Raw genomic sequence first — 24,064 nt, forward strand, 5'->3', positions numbered from 1 at the left:
TTTGTCCTCTTTTGAATCCTAACCTTAGTGGTGGAAAGCTCCACTCAAAGCAAGGACAGCAATGACTCTGCTAACACCACTTTGGTCAGCAGCCAGAGCTACTACTACTGAAACCCTTTGGTGCTCACTACTCCACTTTATCACCCCAGGAAAGATATGGAGGTGGTGGGTCCAGAGAAGGGCAATGAGCTTGTAAAGGGGCTGCAGAACAAGTCCTGTGAGGAGTGGGGAGCTGGAGTTGTTCAGCCTGGAGAAGAGGAAGCTGAGGGGAGACCTTCTGGCTCTCTACAACCCCCTGCAAGGAGGCTAGGAAAGGTGGGGGTCAGCCTCTCCTTGCAGGTAACAAACAACAGGGCAGGAGTTGTGCCAGGGGAAGTGTAGGTTGAACATTGGCTGGTCAAGCCCTGGAACAGGCTGCCCAGGCAGTGGTGGAGTTCAGGTCCCTGGAGGGATTTAAAGGCTGTGTAGATGTGGTGCTGTGGGACGTGGTTTGGTGGTGAAGCTGGTAGTGCTGAGTCAATGTTTGGACTCAGTGATCTCAAAGATCTTTTCCAGCCTAAATGGTTCTATGACTCCACAGCTTAGATGAGCCACAGCTCATCTCCAGAGGACTAACCCTGATGTAAAAGAGAACTCCTAATGAGAATGACTAATAGAGCCTGCTTGGCTTTCTTCTTTGCTCTGAGAGCCAAGGGGGACAACTTGTGCTTTGGAAAGCCAGCTAGACCTCAGCTGGTCCTGCTGCTAAAGGAGGAGTGTTCTACTTAACCAGTGCAGCCAGCAAGGAGACTAAAAAACAAACCCATGCTGCTTGTTCAGCACAAGGTACAATAAAGCCATTTGAATGAGTGGGGGTAGCTTTGCTGGAGGACCCTTGGACATTGAAATTGCCTCTTCTGGTCAGCAGTGAAAGGGCTCATGTTGGTGAAGATGCTGCAGAAAATGCTCATCACTCTCTAGAGCTACCTCAAAGCAGGCTGGAGGGAGGTGGGGATCAGTCTCTTCTCATGTGCAAGAAGTGAGAGGACAAAAGGAAACAGCCTCAAGTTGCAGCAGGAGGGGTCAGGTTGGCTATTAGGAAAAAATTCTTCCCCAGAAGGGGTTCTCAGGCACTGGAACAGGCTGCCCAGGGGGGTGGTGGAGTCACCATCCCTGGAGGTGTGTAAAAGCTACATGGATGTGGTGCTGAGGGACGTGGTTCTTAGCAGCAGTGGTAGGGTTGTGAGCTCTGGGTGAGTGATTGGACTTGATGATCATGAAGGTCACAGAGTCACAGAATCACCAAGATTGGAAGAGACCTCAAAGATCACCAAGTCCAACCTGGCACCACAGACCTCATGACTAAACCGTGGCCCCAAGTACCACATCCAATCCCCTCTTGAACACCTCCAGGGATGGGGACTCCACCACCTCCCTGGGCAGAACATTCCAGTGGCCAATCACTCTCTCAGTGAAGAACTTTCTCCTCACCTACAGCCTAAACCTCCCCTGGTGCAGCTTGAGACTGTGTCCTCTTGTTCTGGTGCTGCTTGCCTGAGAGAAGAGACCAACCCTCACCTGGCTCCAACCTCCCTGCAGGGAGTTGCAGAGAGCAAGAAGGTCTCCCCTGAGCCTCCTCTTCTGCAGGCTAAGCAACCCCAGCTCCCTCAGCCTCTCCTCCCAGGGCTGTGCCCCAGACCCCTCCCCAGCTTTCTTGCCCTTCTCTGGACACCTTCCAGCAGCTCAACCTCTTTCCTAAGCTGAGGAGCCCAGACCTGGACACAGGACTCAAGGTGTGGCCTGGGCAGTGCTGAGCACAGGGCACAAGGACTTCCCTGCTGCTGCTGGCCACACTCTTCCTGCTGCAGGCCAGGATGCCCTTGGCCTTCTTGGCCACCTGGGCACCCTGTTGGCTCATGTTCAGCCGGCTGTCAATCAGCACCCCCAGGTCCCTTTCTGTTTGGCAGCTCTCCAGCCACTCTGACCCCCAGCCTGTGATTCTATGGTTCTAAGAAGGCTCTGCCCCAGCCAGCAGCTCAGCATCACCCCTGAGCTAGGCATCAGCCTGGGATGTGAGTTTTCCATCTCTCGCTGCTCTATTGCAGATCAATTGCTCTGGCTGTGTGCATATGCTGCCAGCCCACCAGCACCTTTACACAGCCACTTAGGAGGCACAGTGGCTGCTTTGTAACGAGTGTTTGTTCACTGGAGCACTTTCCAGGGAGTGTGTGCATGGCCTGTGGAGCCAGCCCACACTCCAGCAGCCTCCAACACAATCTATGGCCAGGAGTGGAGCTTGGAAACCAGTCAAGGCTCTATGACGGGCCACGTGCCGCCTGCAGTGTGAGACAGAGGGGACTCTGTGAATGGGAGCCTTGCAAAAGAAGCCCTCAGCTGCCCTGCAGCTTGGCTGCTTCTTGGCAGTGCAGTGGGAAAACCCAGGGATAACCATAGCCCCACTGAAATTCCCTTGGAATCCAAACACAGGCTCGGGCGCTGCCACGCTGAAGCATCTCAGCACCTCCTGCTCAAGGTTTGCTCTCTGGGTTGCTCTTCCCATCAGCCAGGTGGAGAATGGAAGCTGCTGATGGCATGGTGGTGTCAGTGTGGCCTTTGAGAAGCACTCCAGGAGCTCCAGAGCTTCAGGAACACAGAGAGAGCCAGGACTCAGAGAGGAAAGGGAAGGCAACATGTGGGCTGTGGGAACACTTCAGAGGGTGCTGCAGCCCAATCGGTTTTGTTGATAGAGCAATGCAAATACATAATTACTGTAGATAAACATGTTGGAGTTAATTACTTCTCCCACTTGATGGCTCTGCAAATGATGCAATGACTAATAGAGGCTGCTTCCCTTTCTCCTTGGCTGGGAAAGCCAAGGCTGCAGCCTGTGCTTGAGAAGGACGTGTTGGGAAAGCCAAGGAGCAGGCAGGAGAATGGATGCTCTGAATCAGAATCAGCCAGGTTGGAAGAGACCTCAGAGATCATCAAGGCCAGCTGATCACCTAACCCTAACCAATCAACCATGGCCCTAAGAGCCTCATCCAGGCTTTTCTTAAGCACCTCCAGGGACGTCACCCCCACCCCCTCCCTGGGCAGCCCATCCCAAAGGGCAATCTCTCTGTGAAGAACTTGCTAAGATCAAGCCTAAACCTCCCCCTGCACAGCTTGAGACTGTGTTCTCTTGCTCTGGTGCTGGTTGCCTGGGAGAAGAGACCAGCCCCCACGTGGCTACAACCTCCCTTCAGGGAGCTGGAGAGAGCAAGAAGGTCTCCCCTGAGCCTCCCCGAGCCTGTGAGCAGGGAGCTGGACTTGGACTTCAGAAGCTTTTACTTCTGCCTCTTTGCCCTCCAACGCAGCTGCTGCTTGGACAAAACCAGCCTGGCTTTAAAGTAGGTCAGGCTCTGCAGAACTGAAGTCACCTCAGGATGCTCTGCAGCAGAGGAAATGCATGTCAGTGTGACACCGCTCTCCGGAGTGCCTTTTAATAGAGCTGCCCTCCACTTGCTGCTCTGTGGGATTCAGACAGTGGCTGCAACACAGAAGGAATGTTGCATCCAGCTGGGACAACCCACGGGTCACAAAGCTCACCTCAAGGGATGGACTCGAGCAGAGAGGAGAAGAGTGGAAGAGAAATATGGGAGTGGAGGTTTGAATCCTCAAGCTGCTTCCACAACTAAAAGGAAAATGGACTTGATTGGAATGGAATGGAAAGAAATGGAATGGAATGGAATGGAATAGAATAGAATGGAATGGAATGGAATGGAATGGAATGGAATGGAATGGAATGGAATAGAATAGAATAGAATAGAATAGAATAGAACGGAATGGAATGGAATGGAATGGAATAGAATAGAATAGAATAGAACAGAATAGAATAGAATAGAATAGAATAGAATTAACCAGGTTGGAAGAGACCTTCAAGATCATCAAGTCCAACCTATTATCCAGCACCACCTAATCAACTAAACCATGGCACCAAGCACTCTATCAAGGCTCCTCCTAAACACCTCCAATGATGGTGACTCCACCACCTCCCCTGGGCAGCCCATTCCAAAGGACAATCACTCACTCTGTGTAGAATTTCTTCTTCACCCCCAGCCTGAACCTCCCCTGGCACAGCTTGAGACTGTGTCCTCTTGTTCTGCTGCTGCTTGCCTGGCAGAAGAGACCAACCCCCACCTGGCTACAACCTCCCTTCAGGGAGTTGCAGAGAGCAAGAAGGTCTCCCCTGAGCCTCCTCTTCTGCAGGCTAAGCAACCCCAGCTCCTTCAGCCTCTCCTCCCAGGGCTGTGCTCCAGACCCCTCCCCAGCTTTCTTGCCCTTCTCTGGACTTGGAGGAGCACCAGCAGCTTTTTAGCAGATTTGGGGGCCCAGATGCCTGGTTACCACTCAGACTCTGGTGTCTCATTAACCAATCCCTTCTATTTTCCTCTTCTTTTTGGGGGGGATAGTCTGCAGTTCTGCCAGGACTGCTTGAACAGCAGAATGGGATCCTGGACACTGCTTTTAGGTCTCAGACACATCATTAGCAGCGGAGGGCTCTGAACAGCTTGTTACTGTTTTGGGAATCAGAAAGGTGACATCAATGAATCCTGATTTCAGGCACCTGCTCAGCAGCTGTGACTTTTGGATCCCCTCTGCTAGCAGTCCCAGGGAGCTTCCAAGCTGTTTTCAGGGAAGCATTTCCATGAACCAGGAGAGGAACTCGTGGGGATTTTTCTCTCCCCGTCGCTCCCCAGCAGCCAAATCCTTCTGCTTCATTTTGCAGGGAGGCAGCAGACCCAGGCACTGCTGAGCTGCAGTTTGCCCTGGTTGCTCTGTGCTCTCCAAATCTGTGTTTAGCTGCACACAGGAAGCCAATCTGCTTCCCAGAGCCAGCTGCAGCTGCAGCCCTCGGGGAGAGTCTGGCAGCGCGGCCGACCTGACACCGCCGCTCCGGCTGCTGGGGAAGGCGGTGGAGGGGAGCAGAGAGGAGGAGGGAGATGGGAAAGCAGATCAGCACACCACCTCTGGGCGACTTTCCCTTCTCCCAGAGCCACCCAGCACTCCACACAACCACAAAGGAGAGCAGGAAAAATAACATTTGCTGACTCTCTGAGGACTGTGAGGCTGAAGCAAACTCCATCTGAGGCATCCATGCATTATTTATGGCTGCCTGTGCTTGCCTGCTAGCCCCCACTGGGTGAGCAAGCTTTCTTGTTCAGAGAGAAGCTCTTAGCAGACAGCTTAAACCTCAAGCCCTCTTTTCTGCACTGAGCTGAGGCTGTAGGACATGAGGGCATCGCTGCATTGCCTTCATCTCCCCAGGTGAGAGCAGCCAGCTGGTTGTGTCTGTCCAGCCGTGTGTGGAACGCGGACCCACGGCCCTGGAGAGCAGAGGGGTTTGCTGCTGCTGCTGCCCTCAGCAGCTCAGTCTGAGCCAGCAGACCCTGCTGAGCCAGGCAGCAATTAGCCCCTGTGCTCTGCCTGTCTAGACAGCCCTTGGAAATGGTGCTTGTGCCTCGAGAACTTCCAGCTGGGGGTTAGGTTGGTTCCACAGCCTCGCCTGAGGCCTTCCCATGGAAATGAAATGCTGCTGCTGCTGCTGCTGCTGCTGCTGCTGCTTTGTGATGGGTCCTGCTGGAGCAGAGCCCAGCCCAACCTGATTTCCAAAGAGGGCTGGGACCAATTCGTGTTGCTGTGCTCCGTGGTGCATGTAAAACCAGTCAGGCTCAAAAGCAGAGCAGCGTGAGGGCAACACTGGCGTGGCCTTGTTTGCATTTGACTTCTTTATTACCATGAAATATGAAACTCTGCTAACCCAGGGTAGGGCTTTCTGTTGTGGTATCACATGTGGGGTTAAATGGGCTCCCATGCCACATACATGAAGTGGGTATTTAGGGTAAATGAAGTGAGCTGGTGATGGTGAAGTGCCATCAGCCCTTCAGCACAGCAACGTGTTCAAAATAAAAGGGGTGAAAATGATTAGTGGGAGCTGGTTTGCCATCCCATAATAAACCACTTGAGCAGTGCTGAAGCTAGACGAGGGGGGCCCCAAGTGATTCATTTGGACTTTTGTCCTGAAGTGGGTTTCACTGAATCAAATGGACACTTGGCTGGGAAATGCTAGGGAGGAGATGATGATGCCACACTTGCCTCTCAAGTGCTTGCTGCTCATCTGCCTCTTCCCAGCCTTGGCAGTGAGCAGCCTTTCCAGCCAGGGCTACAAGGGCTCTGGGAGGTTGGTGGAAAGCAGCAGTCACCATAAAATCATAGATCTGTTTGGGTTGGAAGGGACCTTAAAGCTCATCCAATTCCAGCCCCCAGCCATGGGCCAGGACACCTCCCACAGCACCTGGTTGCTCAAGGCCTCATCCAGCCTGGGCTTGAACACCTGCAGGGAGGGGACATCCCCAGCCTCCCTGGGCAACCTGTGCCAGTGTCTCCCCACCCTCACTGTCAAGAATTTCTTCCTAATCTCCAGTCTCAATCTCCCCTCTTCCAGCTTCAATCCATTCCCTCTTGTCTTATGACCAGAGAAGAGGAGGCTCAGGGGAGACCTTCTTGCTGTCTACAGCTCCCTGAAGGGAGCTTGTAGCCAGGAGGGAGTTGGTCTTTTCTCCCAGGCAACCAGCACCAGAAGAAGAGGACACAGTCTCAAGCTGCACCAGGGGAAGTTTAGGCTGGAGGTGAAGAGAAAGCTCTTCCCAGAGAGAGTTGTTATCCATTGGAATGTGCTGCCCAGGGAGGTGGTGGAGTCCCCATCCCTAGAGGTGTTCAAGAGGGGATTGGATGTGGCACTTGGAGCCATGGCTTAGTCATGAGGTCTGTGGTGCCAGGTTGGACTTGATGATCTTTGAGGTCTCTTCCAACCTTAGTGATTCTGTGAGTGATTGCAAAGGAGAACATTCAGCACCCTGGAGAAGAAAGCCAGAAGTGGAATTATTCCTCTGCTTCCTCTGGCTTGATTTTACCTCTTGGGCTTTCCATGCTGCTGGCAGCACTTGGAGAGCAGCTGTGGCTGGTGTGAGTGTGCATGTGTGTTCATTTGGGTAGGGACATGTAGGTGCAGAAGGGTTCTCCATGAGGACAGATGTCCCCAAAGACCATCCATTAGCTGGTGGCCACCTGAGCCTCCTGATGCACGCCCCCATGGAAAACACCATGCCAGAAACCAGCCACAGATACAGACAGCCCCTGCTGGGTATCAGTCACTACTCCTTTCCTTGGTGGTATAAACCACTCAGAGTGACAGCCTGGGACAGGGGGAGTTTATTTTGCTCAGTTGTGCCTCTGGGTGTTTGGTTTCAGAAGAGCTGAGGGATTTGGGCTGAACTTTGGAGAGCCTGAGTAAATGGAGCAGAGAGGAAGGCAGAGAGGCAGGCAGCTACTTTTCCTCCCTGGAAAAAAACCATCCACAAGGCTCTTCTGGCCTGATTCAGCTGCAGCAAAACTCTCTGAGGCAGCTTTGGGCTGAGATGTGGCTGCTTGAGAGGGTACAGCAAAGGGCTACAAAGGTGTTTTGAGGACTGGAGCATCTCTCTCCTGAAGAAGGGCTGAAGGACTTGGGGGTTTTCAGCCTCCAGAAGAGCAGACTGAGGGGGGATCTCATCAATGCTAATCAATACTTACAGGGTGGGTGTCAGGAGGATGGAGCCAGGCTTTTTTAGTGGTGCCCAGGGACAGGGCAAGAGGTAATGGGCATGAACTAGAACACAGGATGTTCCATCTGAGCATGAGGAAGAAACTCTTTGCTTTGAGGGTGGTGGAGCACTGGCCCAGGCTGCCCAGCACCTGGGACCTCTCAGACTGCAGCTAGTGCAGGTTCTGTCTGCAGTCAGATGCACACATGGTGCAAGGAGGAGCTGTGAATGCTCTGTCCAGGCAGAAAGCCCAAGGAAGGACACCCACAAAGTCAAGAGCAACTGCCAAAAGCTCCCTTTCTCTTCTCCACCAGCACTACTCCCCCTTGGCCACAGCCCAGTTCTCACAGTTGGGTTCATCTGGTGATTGCATACATCCAGGCTCCACTCTTGGCTCCTCTGGTGAGGAGGATTTGTGGAAGCAGACAAGCCAGCATGGGAAGCAATTCTGGGCCAGCATATCTGAGGCTGCTCCAAGGAAGCAGAATAGAATAGAGTAGAGTAGAGTAGAGTAGAGTAGAGTAGAGTAGAATAGAATAGAATAGAATGGAATGGAATGGAATGGAATGGAATGGAATGGAATTGAATTGAATTGAATTGAATTGAATTGAATTGAATTGAATTGAATTGAATTGAATTGAATTAACCAGGCTGGAAGAGACCTTTGAGATCATTGAGTCCAACCTATCACCCAACACCATCTGATCAACTAAACCATGGCACCAAGTGCCTCATCCAGGCTCTTCCTAAACACCTCCAGGGATGGGGACTCCACCACCTCCCTGGGCAGCACATTCCAATGGCCAATCTCTCTTTCTATGAAGAACTTCTTCCTGATATTCAGCCTGAACCTCCCCTGGTACAGCTTGAGACTGTGTCCTCTTGTTCTGGTGCTGCTTGCCTGGCAGAAGAGACCAACCCCCAGCTGGCTCCAACCTCCCTTCAGGGAGTTGGAGAGAGCAAGAAGGTCTCCCTTGAGCCTCCTCTTCTCCAGGCTCTTCTCCTTGCTCTGCAGCATGCCTGCTCTGTAAGTAAAAGCTGTAGTGCTTGATTTCTGAGCTCCTCACCTAGAAGCAGAGGTTCCACAAATCATGGAGTCATAGAGGTGCTGGGGCTGGAAGAGACCTTTGAGATCCTCAAGTGCAACCACTCACCCAGAGCTCACAAGTGCCCCACTGTAGCTAAGCCATTGCCACTGCACCACATCCCTCAGCACTACATCCAGGAGTCCTTTAAACCCCTCCAGGGATGGGAACTCCACCACCTCCCTGGGCAGGCAGATGGAAGGGGAACTCCAAATCTCTAAGGTCATTATTAGACCATGATAAATGTCAATGTGAGTTCACACCAATGGGCCATAAACCTCCTTCACCCCCAAGGATGGTTGGTTTTTATTATCAGTGGGGGAAAAAAACCACTAGAAAGAAGAGATTTCCTTTGGCTCTGTGATGGAGCAAACTGTCCCCCAGATCCCAGCCTGATGGTCTGAGCACTTCAAAAGCCCCTGGTTATGGGCTACCAAAGCAACCACTGTGGCTCCCAAAGCAGAGAGAAGCACCTGGATGGGCTGGATGTATTGCCACAGAGAATCATAGCATGGTCCAGGCCAGAAGGGACATCCAGGTCATCCAGTTTGACCTCCCTGCAGTCAGCAGGGACATCCTCAGGCTGCCCAGAGCCCTCTTCCAGCCATACACTGAATATCTCCAGGGATGAGGCCTCAACCACCTCCCTGGGCAACCTGTTCCAGTGTTCTACCGCCTTCATGGTGCAGAAATTGTTCCTAACACCCAATCTAAATCTGCTCTTCTCTTGTTTGAAGTCATTGCCCCTTGTCCTGTCCCTGCAGGCCTTTGCAAACAGTCTCTCTCCATCCTTGTAGCCTCCTTCAGTACTGGAAGGCTGCTACTAGGTCTGCCTGGAGCCTTCTCTTCTCCAGGCTGAACACCCCCAGCTCCCTCAGCCTGTGCTCATAGCAGAGGTGCTCCAACCCCCTGATCATTTTTGTGGCCCTCCTGTGGACCCTCTCCAGCAGGTCCAGGTCCTTCCTATGATTTTGAAGGTCTCTTCCAACCTGGTCTCGTCTCGTCTCGTCTCGTCTCGTCTCGTCTCGTCTCGTCTCTTCTCTTCTCTTCTCTTCTCTTCTCTTCTCTTCTCTTCTCTTCTCTTCTCTTCTCTTCTCTTCTCTTCTCTTCTCTTCTCTTCTCTTCTCTTCTCTTCTCTTCTCTTCTCTTCTCTTCTCTTCTCTTCTCTTCTCTTCTCTTCTCTTCTCTTCTCTTCTCTTCTCTTCTCTTCTCTTCTCTTCTCTTCTCTTATTGAAGGCTCCAGACCTGTACACAATACTCCAATATATGAGGGGGGGGCCTGCAGCTGTCAGAGCTTGGTCCAAGCACCTGGAAGGCTCTTCTCCTCAACTGCTGCTGGCTTCTCAACCACAGGTATCCCTCTGGCTTTGGAGCCATGGGGGAGTTAATTTTCCTGGCTGCATCCATTGAGGGTTCCAAGGCAGCATAAAGAAAAGCTCTGCCCAGGGGAAGACATCTCATAAGGCACCACTATTTTTTCCCTCTCCCTTCAAGGAGTTCACGCTCTTCATTCCTGCCCTATCCACACCAGGCAAGGGTCAGACCTGTGATGAAGAGGAAACACCTCCCTCACCCCTTCTAGGGGGCTGTCATCAAAAGAGGTGCCCTGTAAATAACCCTTGTTGCCTCTTGCAGCTGTGGGAGGTTTACCTCCTGGGCTGCAGAGATAAACTGACTCCCTCCTCACGGCGGGGAGGGTTGGGAGTGTTTATTTCCAGTGCTCTCCCCCCCCACCTCCACACATCCCCCCCCCCCACCTTGGCATGACAAAGAAGAGGCTGTAATTCTCTGGGAGGCATGCTTTATGGGAAGCAATGTATTTTCCTGTCCAAGCAGCTAAATATTATGTAGCTCAGCAGCTGATAGGAGGCTGGGCAGTATATTCTCTGGCAGCCCAGCCACGACTTTCCAATTCACTGAGCTAATATGGGATGATAAAGAGAAGTCTTCCTTACTGCCTTACAACCATCATTTCCCTCCCCCCCTGCACCATGTAATTATCTCCTCTTTTAACTTTTGCATAAATGCAGTTGTTTCTCCTTCCTCACAGAGGTTGAAGGCTACCATTGATCTGGATGAGGGGATGGAGTCCATCATCAGTAAATGTGCAGATGACAGCAAGCTGGGGGCAGGAGTTGAGCTGTTAGAGGGTAGGAGAGCTCTGCAGAGGGACCTTGCCAGGCTGGACAGATGGGCAGAGGCCAAGGGCATCAGATTGGTCTGTTCTATTCTATTCTATTCTACCCCATCCTATCCCATCCTATCCCATCCTACCCTACCCTACCCTATCCTACCCTATCCTATCCTATCCTATCCTATCCTATCCTATCCTATCCTATCCTATCCTATCCTATCCCATCCCATCCCATCCTATCCTATCCTATCCTATCCTATCCTATCCTATCCTATCCTATGCTACTCTATTGAACACATCCAAGTGCCAGGTTCTACACATTGGCCACAGCAACCCCAGGCAGTACTACAGGCTGGGGGCAGAGTGGCTGAGAGCAGCCAGGCAGAAAGGGACCTGGGGGGACTGGTGGACAGCAGCTGAACATGAGCCAGCAGGGTGCCCAGGGGGCCAAGAAGGCCAAGGGCATCCTGGCCTGCATCAGGAAGAGTGTGGCCAGCAGGAGCAGGGAAGTCCTTGTGCCCTGTGCTCAGCACTGCTGAGGCCACACCTGGAGTCCTGTGTCCAGTTCTGGGCTCCTCAGGTTAGGAAAGAGGTTGAGCTGCTGGAAGGTGTCCAAGAAGGGCAAGAAAGCTGGGGAGGGGTCTGGGGCACAGCCCTGGGAGGAGAGGCTGAGGGAGCTGGGGTTGCTTAGCCTGCAGAAGAGGAGGCTCAGGGGAGACCTTCTTGCTCTCTGCAACTCCCTGATGGAGCCAGGTGGGGGTTGGTCTCTACACAGCTTCTAGATGCATGAAGGGATGGGGACTCTACCACCTTTCTGGGCAGCCTTTTCCAATGCCTGAGAAGCCTTTCTGTGAATCAACTTTTCCTAATAGCCAACCTAAACCTCCCCTGGTGCAGCTTGAGGCCATTTTCTCTTGTTCTGTCACTAGTTCCTTGGGAAAAGAGACCAAGCCCACCTCACTCCAGCCTCCTTTCAGGGAGCTGTAGAGAGCAGTGAGGTCTCCCCTGAGCCTCCTCTTCTGCAGGCTAAGCAACCCCAGCTCCCTCAGCCTCTCCTCACAGGGCTGTGCTCGAGGGCTCTCCCAAGCCTCGAAGATGCACTGCAGAGAGCCTCCAGTATCTGAGACACAATTTGAACTTGTTCTGAGGACAAGCAGCCTTCTATTGAGGTCACTGTTGTCCTGTGCTACCCACACTCTGCTGTTCTGTTTTACACCATGCCCAGGTCCCAGCAGCCCTGGGGCTCTGGGCTTGTTCACAGTGGCTCAGCAGGATTTGTGGGCACGTTTGGCTCTCTCTGCTGCAGATGCTGGCACTTCACTTGCTAATATCATTGCCTTGACACCATTTGGATGCTGTCCTGCAGTTAACAGGTTCTAACCCAGCTCTTTTGCAGTGCTGATCCAGTCCTTGCCTTCACCCTGGGAAATTCCCTCTGCCAGCTCCTGCAGGCATTGTGTAACAGCCACAGCTCCAGGGGGCTCGGTGCTTGCTCTGCTCTCTGTGCTCATCCCCACGCTCCCTGCTTGGTGATGCTGACCCAGCAGGAGCTGGTTGCAGTTCTCACTTCCAGGCTCAGCAGGGCATAAGGAGCATGACAGAAGTACAAGCACATTAAAGAACAAGGAGTCTGTGGAGAAGCTTGGGTTTTATTTTTGCTCCTGGGAGAGAAAGTGTTAAAAGATGGAGGCCCTGTGCTGAGACCTGGGAAAGTGCAGCTCAACGAGGTCACCCTCTGCTTGTGCTTGGGAGCAGAGCATCATGCAGGGAACTCAGGTTCCCTGATTCTCCCTGAGGGTTTTCTTTCCTCACTCCATGTACTGGAGGGTGCAGAGAGCAAGTGGCTGCAGGGCAGGCTGTGCACACACTGCAAATTGATGTGCTAGCACAGCTCTGGGTATCAACTCCCTCCTGCACTACAGGACTGGGATAACATCCAGCAGCAGAGGTAATGGCAGCTACATACCAAGTGAGGTATGGAACAACACAACATTAGCAGTATAGCCCTGATGAGTATCTCTGAATCCAGAGATCACATCCTCCTCTTCATTTGTATTTTGTGACTGTGCCTGTGCTCATGTTAGCTCAGCTGCATGGTGAGAGCAGGGGAGGAGGATGAACCTGGGGTTATCAGTGGCCTGGGGGCAAGGGTAGGATACTTCTTGTGATTCAGTGAGGATAAAGGCAAAAGCAAACCAAGGGAAAGCGTTTCAAAAGGACATGGAACTGCTGGAGTGGCTCCAGAGGAGGTCACAAAGATCAGAGGGCTGCAGATCCTCCTCTGTGGGGACAGGCTTGGGAGAGTTGGGGCTGTTCAGCCTGGAGAAGAGAAGGCTCCAGGGAGACCTCAGAGCAGCCTTCCAGTAGCTGAAGGGGACTACAGGAGAGCTGGGGAGGGACTTGTGACAAGGGCAGAGAGTGACAGGATGGGAGACAATGGCTTTGAGCTGGGAGAGGGGAGATCGAGACTGGAGATGAGGAAGAAATTCTTGTGAGACCCTGGCACAGGCTGCCCAGGGAGGCTGTGGCTGTCCCCATCCTGGAGGTGTTCAAAGCCAGGCTGGGTGAGGCCTTGAGCAAGCTGGGCTGGTGGGAGGTGTCCCTGCCCATGGCAGGGGGCTTGGAACTGGATGAGCATTAAGGTCCCTTCCAACCCAACCCATTCTGTGACACTGGCAAAAGCTGCATCAATCCTCTTTCTCCTAGAGGAATCTGGGTGCATTCTCTGTGTGTTACAAACCCCAGACCTTTTCTTCCAGTCTCCAGCCCCCCCTCTGCCACCTTAAAGCCATTCCCCCTCCTCCCATCGCTTGTGGAAATCCCAGCCACAGAGCTGAGCAGCTCATCCCTGCCAACCAGGAGCCAGGAGGAAACAGAGGGAGGAGGACAGAAGGACACCACAAGCCACTCCTGCAGGTTTAAAATGAATGGAAAGAGGCAGAGAAGTGACTTCTGCCCTCGGTGTCGTGCCATGCCAGCAGCAGCAGAGCTGTGGCAGGACGCAGGAAGGTGCAAGATGAAGGTAGCAGAGGAGATGAATCCCAGCAGAGAAAGACTGTGAGCATTAAGGGATTTTTAACCTAGCCTGGAGCTATCCACTGCAAACATTTTCAAGCCTAACCTCTCTGCTGACCTTGGAAAAGCTTTTTCCACCCTCCCCCTCCCCTGTTTGAATGGAAAATTCAGAAGGAGGAGATTGATAGGAGAGGCACTCACTCCAGGCTCTAAGCACAGCCTACATCAGGCTTCCTCAACCCCTCATGCACCTCCTGAGGGAAAGCTTTCCCTCTTCTTCCAGCCTCTCTGCATTTTGGGAGGGTGGCTGACAGCCATTAGGGCACTAGATTGAGCACCAAGCTTTGCAGGCACTGGCAGGAGGGACAATGAAACACGAGGCCAGGGTTAGGGGCTGTGCTATCCCCTGGCTGCTTGGAATGCAGCTCCATAGGCTGTGCTTCTTGCCAGCACCTCAAGGCTAAAAATAGGAACGTTGCCTGCCCAGTTGGCATGCAGGAGGAAGCTGAGTCTGGGAACAGGATAAAGTTTCCTGGGGGAAGTCCCTCACTTGTCAGCTGTACGTGGCCAGGGACAGGAGCAATGAGCAGCAGCAGCTGTGGTGCGTCAGGAAGAGAAGAGGATAGAATTAACCAGGTTGGAAGAGACCTTGGAGATCACTGAATCCAACCTATCACCCAGCACCATCTGATCAACTAAACCATGGCACCAGGTGCCTCAGCCAGGCTCTCCCTAAACACCTCCAGGGATGGGGACTCCACCACCTCCCTGGGCAGCACATCCCAGTGGCCAATCTCTCTTGCTGGGAAGAACTTCTTCCTAACATCCAGCCTAAACCTCCCCTGGTACAGCTTGAGACTGTGTCCTCTTGTTCTGGTGCTGCTTGCCTGGCAGAAGAGACCAACCCCCAGCTGGCTCCAACCTCCCTGCAGGGAGCTGGAGAGAGCAAGGAGGTCTCCCCTGAGCCTCCTCTTCTGCAGGCTAAGCAACCCCAGCTCCCTCAGCCTCTCCTCCCAGGGCTGTGCTCCAGACCCCTCCCCAGCTTTCTTGCCCTTCTCTGGACACCTTCCAGCAGCTCAACCTCTTTCCTAACCTGAGGAGCCCAGAGCTGGACACAGGACTCCAGGTGTGGCCTCAGCAGTACTGAGCACAGGGCACAAGGACTTCCCTGCTCCTGCTGGCCACACTCTTCCTGCTGCAGGCCAGGATGCCCTTGGCCTTCTTGGCCCCCTGGGCACACTGCTGGCTCATGTTCAGCTGCTGTCCACCAGCACCCCCAGGTCCCTCTCTGCCTGGCTGCTCTCAGCCACTCTGCCCCCAGCCTGTAGCACTGCCTGGGGTTGCTGTGGCCAATGTGCAGCCCCTGGCACTTGGATGTGTTCAATCTCCTGCCCTTGGCCTCTGCCCATCTGCCCAGCCTGGCAAGGTCCCTGTGCAGAGCTCTTCTACCCTCTAACAGATCAACTCCTGCCCCCAGCTTGCTGTCATCTGCAAAGTTACTGCTGGTGGACTCAATGCCCTCCTCCAGCTCATCAATAATGATATTAAAGAGCATGGGGCCCAGCACTGATCCCTGGGGGATCAGGTTGCAGTTGATGATCTTTGAGGTCTTTTCCAACCTTATTGATTCTATGATTTGATGATTCTTTCAGCTGGCCATGGCCATGGCTGATGATCCAGGGGAGTTCACACTGCTCTCTTCTCTGCCACAGGCACAGCTGGTGGAGACCTGGTGACCTTCCAAGGGCTGTCACAGGAGGTCTTGCTCAGCCTTGCTGCAACTGCAGCAGTGGAGGCCACAAGCCACTGCTCAGAGAAGCCTGAGTGGTTCTTCTCTCAGCTTCCTGTTGAAGCAACCCTGGTTTGGATCACTGCTTTGGGTTGTCCTTGCTGCAGCACACCCTGGCACAGCTTCACTATCTTGTTGTGTCCATGTGGGGAAAGAAATTGATTGGGACTAAGCTTCACCCTCTTTGGGTTCACAATGGGGTAGCTCTCTTCTTTCTGCCTGTGTGGTGGTGAGGAGCTGCTGTAACAGAGTCACCTCTCCCCACTTACATTTGTAAGCAGCATGAACCATGGTGAAATGTCTACTTACAGCCAGACTTACTCTTTTTTAACAGGTCCTTGCAGAGCAGCTTTTGCTGCTGGCAGGAGCAGCCAAACACCCCCTCAGCAAATGCTAGAGGCAGTAGGCAGCCAACCTCTCCACTTCCTTCTGAAGGTTCAGCTGTTCTGCAGCTTGGGGTCCATAAGTGAGGTCCTGACGCCCACTGAGGAGGTGAAAGGCAGAGTGCCAGTGGTAATGTGTGTGCCAGGAGGAGCTGAGCCTTGCTGTGCCTCCAGGCCCCCTCCATGGCTTGTCCAGCCTGCCCTCTGTGTGCTAGGGCAGAGCCTGGGGGTAGTGTCCAAGCACCAACAGGAGCAGCTTGAAGCTTTTGAATGGTGTTTGCTCTGGAGGGAAAGGAGGAGGTGATTCTGCCCCTCTGCTGCACACTGCTGAGACCACAGCTGGAGGTCTGTGTCCAGTTCTGGAGCCTCTGTTCCAGGAAGGGTCTGGAGGTGCTGGAAGGTGTCCAGAGAAGGGCCACAAGCATGAGCAGAGGGCTGGAGCTGCTCTGCTATGAGGACAGACTGAGAGAATTGGGGCTGTTCAGTCTGGAGAAGAGAAGGCTCCCAGGAGACCTCATTGTGGCCTTCCAGGCTCTGAAGGGGGCTGCAAGAAAGCTGGGGAGGGACTTTTGAGGGTGTCAGGGAGTGATAGGGCTGGGGGGATGGAGCAAAACTAGAAACCCTGGATGCCAGGAAGCAATTCATCACTGTGAGGGTGGTGAGAGCCTGGCACAGGTTGCCCAGGGAGGTGGTGGAAGCCTCCTGCCTGGAGGTGTTTGCAGCCAGGCTGGAGGTGGCTGTGAGCAACCTGCTGTGGTGTGAGGTGTCCCTGCCCATGGCAGAGGGGTTAGAACTGGCTGAGCCTTGAGATCCCTTCCAACCCTGACAATCCTATGATTCTATAAGTAGAAAAGATGGAAGGGAAGAGTCTTTCTCCAAAGGTTAAGGAGATCCTGACCCTTTAACTGTGGCTGCCCCCAAAGCCAGGCCAGGCAGAATGGGATGTTGGCTTGGGAGGAGCAAGGATTCTGTCAGTGTCATGTCTTTCCTTTCTCCACAGCTGCCACTGGATGGGACTAACATGAATCACCAAACACCACAGCTATGTGGTGTGGCCATGCAGGGAGGAGGAGGAGCATTGAACCTGATGCTTGTCACCATCCCAAGCTTGGACCAGCCATCCCAAAGAGGGATGCCACTATGGGCATCTCTGCCATGGGCACTGCCCAGCAGGTGCCAGCTGCTCAGTCACTGCCCATGAGAAGAGGACAGTGGTTCAGGAGTGGCTGCATGAGGAGGAGAGCAACCCCCAGCACTGAATGCCTCCTGGCCCTGTGAAGAATCATTTCACAGCCTGTATTTTAAAGGAGAGAACACTAGACCCAGTTTTGGATTTCAGACAGCTTTTGGATGGCATCCTCCCCTATTCCCCCAAAGATTTGGCATCTCTAGGTTAAGAAATGCCCCAAAGTTACTTTAAAAAGCCCAACCAAGCAAACAATAGCAAAAGCAAGACCTCCTCCACCAGCTTGCAGAAGAGCCAGCTGCTGCACAACTGACTTAAAACCTTCATGTCAGAGCATTTCCCAAGCACAGCTCCTCAGCATCGTTTGTCTGGCCTCCAAATTGCCAACACTGCAACCCTCCTGAGGGCATCCCTCTGGGCCTCATCTCAGTGGCTGGAGTAGGATCTCTTGCATTGTCACTGATCACAGGATCACAGGATCTCAGGGGTTGGAAGGGACCCAAAGAGATCATCGAGTCCAACCCCCCCCTCTGCCAGAGCAGGACCATACAATCTAGCTCAGGTCACACAGGAGCACATCCAGATGGGCCTTGAAAGTCTCCAGAGAAGGAGACTGTGGGCAGCCTGCTCCAGGGCTCTGTGACCCTCACAGGGAAGAAGTTGCCCCTTGTGTTGAGGTGGAACCTCCTGTGCTGCAGCTTCCATCCATTGCTCCTTGTCCTATCCCAGGGAGCAAGTGAGCAGAGCCTGTCCCCTCCCTCCTGACCCCCAGCCCTCAGATGTGTGTGAGCTCCAGGCACAGTGTGAGCAGGAGAAGCTAGTCCCTCAGGAGACTCTGTAGCTTCTAGGTGCTGATATTTGACTGGTGGCTGCAGGCTGTGACTGCTGGTTGCAAGTGTCTGGTGCTTGCTCAGGTTCTCCAGTTCAGGCTGACCTCTTCCTCTGCAGCACCATGCTCCTGCATGTAGCCTGCAGGATGAGCTAGTTAAAAGGCGGCTGAGGCTCCTCTTTGGAGATGTTAGGGTGCAATCTGCTCTCCTTTCTGCTCAGGCACCTCTGGTATGTGCTAAGAGGGAGCAATTTCATTTCCTCTGCTTCACTGTGTCCAGTTCTGGGCTCTTCAGTTTAAGAAGGACATTGAGAGACTTGAAGGTGTCCAGAGAAGGGCAAGAAAGCTGGGGAGGGGTCTGGAGCACAGCCCTGGGAGGAGAGGCTGAGGGAGCTGGGGTTGCTTAGCCTGCAGAAGAGGAGGCTCAGGGGAGACCTTCTTGCTCTCTCCAACTTCCTGCAGGGAGGCTGCATCCAGGTGGGGGTTGGTCTCTTCTGCCAGGCAAGCAGCACCAGAACAAGAGGACACAGTCTCAAGCTGTGCCAGGGGAGGTTTAGGCTGGAGGTGAGGAGAAAGTTCTTCCCAACAAGAGAGATTGGCCACTGGGATGTGCTGCCCAGGGAGGTGGTGGAGTCCCCATCCCTGGGGGTGTTCAAGAAAGGCTTGGATGTGGCACTTGGAGCCATGGTTTAGTTGTCAGGAGGTGTTGGGTGCCAGCTTGGACTTGATGATCTCTGAGGTCTTTCCCAACCTGGTTGATTCTATGATTCTATGATTGCAGGGTGGGTTGGAAGCACAGAATGTTTATGGAGGTCTTTTGCAAGTGGTGCTTGCTGTGAATGAACACCACCAACCACTGCAGAGGACTCCCCTAGAAAGCTTCTCTCCTGGATGATGCTTTGTGCTCCTCCTCACCACACAGAAGCTGCTGCTTCACTGGGAGCAACAAATTGGTTCCCACTCCGCTGTCATTTAGAAGCAGCACATGGAAGCAGGGAGTGTGGTGCCTCTGCAGACCCCCCCAAAAGCCCTTGATGAGTCTTTGGGAGCATCTCCCCCACTGGTGGCCACAGAACTGAAGCAGAACAGATCTTTGAGAGCAGGATGGGGAAAAGCTGAGGACATTTGTCAGGGCCAGCCAAGATGTTAGGAAGCTGTGGGATGCAGGAGCCTGGTTCCCTTGTCCCAGGGACATCCAGAGGGATTCTGCTGCAAGGAACAGACCTGTCTCAACCCTGTTGTTTCTCAGCGTGGACTTAGAAGAGAGGATGAAGGCTCTGGAGCTCAGCACTGTCCATCCCAGCAGACATCGACCTCAGGGGGCTGTTTTCCTTCTAGAGTTCCTTCATATGGATCCAATCAGCCAGGCCAAATCTTCACATGGACCCAGGCCAAGGATTGCACTTGCTAGGAGATGCTGCAGCAATTTCCTCTTCCAAGGGAGAGTGAGGCATCACCCAAGCACTCTCTGCCTGGTTCTGACAGAGAAAGACACTGCTCTGATTTACACCTGGGTTACTTTAGTCACTACAAAGAACTCATACCAAGAAAAGAGAGGTGTCCTACCATGGCAGTGCTCTTTGCTTTAGTTGAAGCAGATCTGGAAAGTGAGCCCAAGAGAGCCATAAACTCCTGCTGCCAAGTCCTGCTTCCAGAGCCCTTGCAGCTGGCATGGCCAGGAGTTGGGAACACCAGAAACTTGTGCTTTGGTGGGATGCTGAGCTGTCACTCAGCCACTGAAATGCACAACCCTGAACCCAGAATCACCAAGGCTGGAAGAGACCTCAAAGATCATCAACTCCAACCTGTCACCACAGACCTCATGACTAAACCAGATCCTGGCAGTGGTCTCTGCATTAGCTGATCCAGATCTGGAAAGTGAGCCCAAGAGAGCCATAAACTCCTGCTGCCAAGTCCTGCTTCCAGAGCCCTTGCAGCTGGCATGGCCAGGAGATGGGAACCCCAGAAACTTCTGTGCTTTGGTGGGATGCTGAGCTGTCACTCAGCCCCTGAAATGCACAACCCTGATCCCAGATCCTGGCAGTGGTCTTTGCATTAGCTGAACCAAGTCTGCAAGTGAGCCCAAGAGAGCCATAAACTCCTGCTGCCAAGTCCTGCTTCCAGAGCCCTTGCAGCTGGCATGGCCAGGAGATGGGAACCCCAGAAACTTCTGTGCTTTGGTGGGATGCTGAGCTGTCACTCAGCCACCTGAAATGCACAACCCTGATCCCAGTTCCTTGGCAAGCTTCCCGGGGAATCAGGTCGCTGGGTACCAAGGGCCCGTTCAGCGGGTTTGCAAGCCGCCCTGCTGAAGCACATTTGTCTGGTGCCTGAAACATCGCAAAGCTCTGCGGGCGACGGGCAGGAGGCTTCGGAGGGAGGCAGAGGGGCACGTTAGCAGGTGGAGACAAGTGTTAACATCCTGCAGCACCAACAAACGCCCGGCCAGCTCCTGCCGGGGCAGCTTGCCAGGGACGAGACGGGCTGGGCAGCCCCGGCCAGGCGCCGGGGAAGGGATTCGCCGCCGCTCGCCGACCGGATCACGTTGACGTTGCGGAGCGAAAGGCAGAGGTGCCAGGATTCAGAGGTGCCAGGATTCAGAGGCGATCCTGTGCCAGCAGAGAAAACCACACCAGCTCCCTGGGCTCGGGAGCTGTCATCCTGCACAGCTTCCATTGGCAGAGGTCCTCAGGTTGCCAGGCGGAGCTGGCTCAGGCTTTCCCAGCTCGATTAGCGCTTGTCTGGCTTGTGGGGATTTGGGGCTGAACTGCAACGTGCTGCTCTTTGGGGCAGGACTTCCTTGGGAAGGAAACTGGGGAGCAGGGAAACTCTTCAGCAGAACCTTGCTGGGTTTGGTTTGCTGTAACCTTCAGAGAGCTTTTTACTGTTTCTTCATTATTTCCCCTCCCACCCCTCAACCTCTGATTTGTTCTGATTGCTCAGAATAAAGCAACTCAAACCAAAAGATTCCAGCTCAAAGAGTTCTCTCTCTGTCCTCCTCCTCATTGGTTGGCCTTTTCTTTTCGTGTTGGGGTTTAGTTTTACTTCAGGATCAATGAGTGGCAAAACAGGAGGGAAAGGGGGGGGAAAGGTTTTATAGGGCAAAATGTGGCTTGCACCTAAGAATGATAAACTAATGATTGGACTCTAGGGTGTTAAAGATCTCTCCCAATCAGAGGGCAGCAGAACCTCTGCTGTGGGGACAGGCTGAAAGAATTGGGGCTGTTCAGCCTGGAGAAGAGAAGGCTCCAGGGAGACCTTAGAGCTCTATTTCAGTAGCTGAAGGGGACCTGCAGGCAGGCTGGGGAGGGAACTGTTCAGAAGGGCCTGTGGGGGTAGACTGAGGGGCAGTGGAGATGGAAATGGAATTTCCCCCTGGAACTGAAACTGGAGAAGGGAAGATTTCAGTTTGACATCAGGAGGAAGTTCTTTACTAGGAGGGTGGTGAGACACTGGGGCAGGCTGCCCAGGGATGCCATTGAGGCCCCATCCCCGGAGACGTTCAAGATCAGACTTGATGTGGTCCTGGGCAGCCTGATCTAGCTGGAGGTGTCCCTGCTGAGTGCAGGGGGGTTGGACAAGATGCCCTTTGAGGATCCCTTCCAAACAGCTGCAAAGTGTGAATGTGGCAGCTGTGTGCAAGCTGAGGCAGCTCAGCCTTGCCCAACCCCAGCTCTCTTTTGCTGGGGTTGAAATTCTCTTTCCCACTGAGCAGTTGGGTGGCAGGCTGCTGATTTGAGAGGAAGGGGGAAAGAAAATGACCTTCCAAGTATTAAATGAATGGGGGGGAGGGGGGGAAATGGCTGAAGAAAATCCTCCAGAAAGGAGCTGCAAACATCTTGGAGCATTCTGCTGCTTCTGGAGTGATTTTCAGTTAAGAAGAAGCCCAAATGACAGAGGTCTGGCAATGAGACATCACTTCAGATGAAAAGCAATCAAAGCCTGGTTGTGTTTGGGTTTGGGTTGATTTTTTCCCCCCCTTTCCTCCCAGCACCAGCTGGACACAAACACTAAATGTTGGTGTTCTCATTCCTCTCCCCTCCCCAATTAACAGCTTGGATTTACAACATGCATTAATATCAGGCTCATTTCTTCTTCTAACTGGGGGGGAGAGAAAAAAGGAGATAATCAAAATGATTATCTCCCTTCCTCCAAGCTCAGTGAGCTTTACCTCCCACTCCTTGCAGCTTCATGCTGCTGCCAACAGAAAACTTTAAGGCCAAGCAGAAACACAAACTTAATGGTGGAAAGTAATCAAGAAGGAAGGCGGGAAAGGAGTGCAGGGCTGGCTCTGATGAGGTGAGGAAGTTGCTTTGCAGGTGAAAGGCAGCATGGGTAGCACATAAGACCCTCAATGGGAAGGTTGTGAGTTCAAGCCTGCAGTGGGCAGTAGTGGCCTCCCTACTCTAGTCATGAGGTCTGTGGTGACAGGTTGGACTTGATGATCTTTGAGGTATCTTCCAACCTTAGTGATACTGAATACTGAAAGGCAGAGTGAAAATAACATTTTATTAGGGTTGTGGGGTTTTTTCCCCCCCCACCTCCTGAGACATGTCTCAAAAGTGCTATTGCACCCAAGGGTGGCTCCTTCTGTGCAGCACATGTGGCATTTGCTGCCACGGCACTGATGGGCCTGAACCTTCTTCACTGGTCACCAGTGGTGTGCCCCAGGGATCAGTGCTGGGCCCCAGCCTGTTCAATATCTTTATTGATGATCTGGAGGAGGGGGTGGAGTCCACCAGCAGTAAGTTTGCAGATGACAGCAAGCTGGGGGCAGGAGTTGATCTATTAGAGGGTGGGAGAGCTCTGCACAGGGACCTTGCCAGGCTGGGCAGATGGGCAGAGTCCAAGGGCAGGAGATTGAACACATCCAAGTGCCAGGGGCTGCACATTGGCCACAGCAACCCCAGGCAGTGCTACAGGCTGGGGGCAGAGTGGCTGAGAGCAGCCAGGCAGAGAGGGACCTGGGGGTAGTGGTTGGTAGTATGCTGAACATGAGCCAGCAGTGTGCCCAGCTGGCCAAGAAGGCCAAGGGCATCCTGGCCTGCATCAGGAAGAGTGTGGCCAGCAGGAGCAGGGAAGTCCTTGTGCCCTGTGCTCAGCACTGCTGAGGCCACACCTGGAGTCCTGTGTCCAGTTCTGGGCTCCTCACTTTCAGAATGATGTTAAGATACTTGAACAAAGCTGGGGAGGGGTCTGGAGCACAGCCCTGGGTGGAGAGGCTGAGGGAGCTGGGGTTGCTTACCCTAGAGAAGAGGAGGCTCAGGGGAGACCTTCTTGCTCTCTCCAACTCCCTGCAGGGAGGTTGGAGCCAGCTGGGGGTTGGTCTCTTCTGCCAGGCAAGCAGCACCAGAACAAGAGGACACAGTCTCAAGCTGTGCCAGGGGAGGTTTAGGCTGGAGGTGAGGGGAAAGTTCTTCCCAGCAAGAGAGATTGGCCACTGGGATGTGCTGCCCAGGGAGGTGGTGGAGTCCCCAGCCCTGGAGGTGTTCAAGAGGGGCTTGGATGTGGCACTTGGTGCCATGGTTTATTTGTCAGGAGGTGTTGGGTGCCAGGTTGGACTTGATGATCTCTGAGGTCTTTTCCAACCTTGTTGATTCTATGATTCTGTGATTCAGGAATTGAGGCATTTTGGGAAGCAGCACTCTGCACTGCCCTCCTCCTTCCCCAACCCAAAGATTCTCATGTTGGGGAAGCTAAAGCTCACAGCCCTGTAGTGGTTGGATCAAGAGGTGGCATGGGGAAGCCCTTTCAGGCTGAGCCCCAGCTGGAGAAGCCTGTGCTGGATCCAACAGCACCACACAACTAGTTCAAGCTTCCTAACTTGTGGACCTCTATAATTAAGGAAGAAACTCCACCCTCAGCTCCTCTGCTCCCCTCTGTTTGCTGGAGATAATGGCAATGCTCCATTTTCCAGGGATCTTGTAAAGATAAATATAGCCTTCAGGTGCTTGAGAGAGAGAGAGCTGTGGAGAAGAAGGCAGTAATGAGCTCTCCTTGTCCATGGGGAATCACATGAGAAATAGTGGGGCTTAAAGTTGT

The 24,064-nt window shown here is 53.3% G+C and overlaps 1 protein-coding gene across 1 annotated transcript in view; it reads left to right on the plus strand.

The window, feature by feature from the left end:
• LOC128898979 (acid-sensing ion channel 2-like) overlaps positions 1-17,657 on the plus strand; it is a 44,249-nt gene extending 26,592 nt beyond the window's left edge. Inside the window, exon 2 of the mRNA XM_054176817.1 lies at positions 17,008-17,657. Within this exon, the coding sequence (XP_054032792.1) occupies positions 17,008-17,208 (201 nt within the window). The 3' untranslated portion in view covers positions 17,209-17,657. The remainder of the gene's footprint in view (positions 1-17,007) is intronic.
• The last annotated feature ends 6,407 nt before the right edge of the window (positions 17,658-24,064 follow it).

This window comes from Dryobates pubescens, chromosome 36 (assembly GCF_014839835.1).
Source record: "Dryobates pubescens isolate bDryPub1 chromosome 36, bDryPub1.pri, whole genome shotgun sequence".
Taxonomy (NCBI): Eukaryota; Metazoa; Chordata; class Aves; order Piciformes; family Picidae; genus Dryobates; species Dryobates pubescens.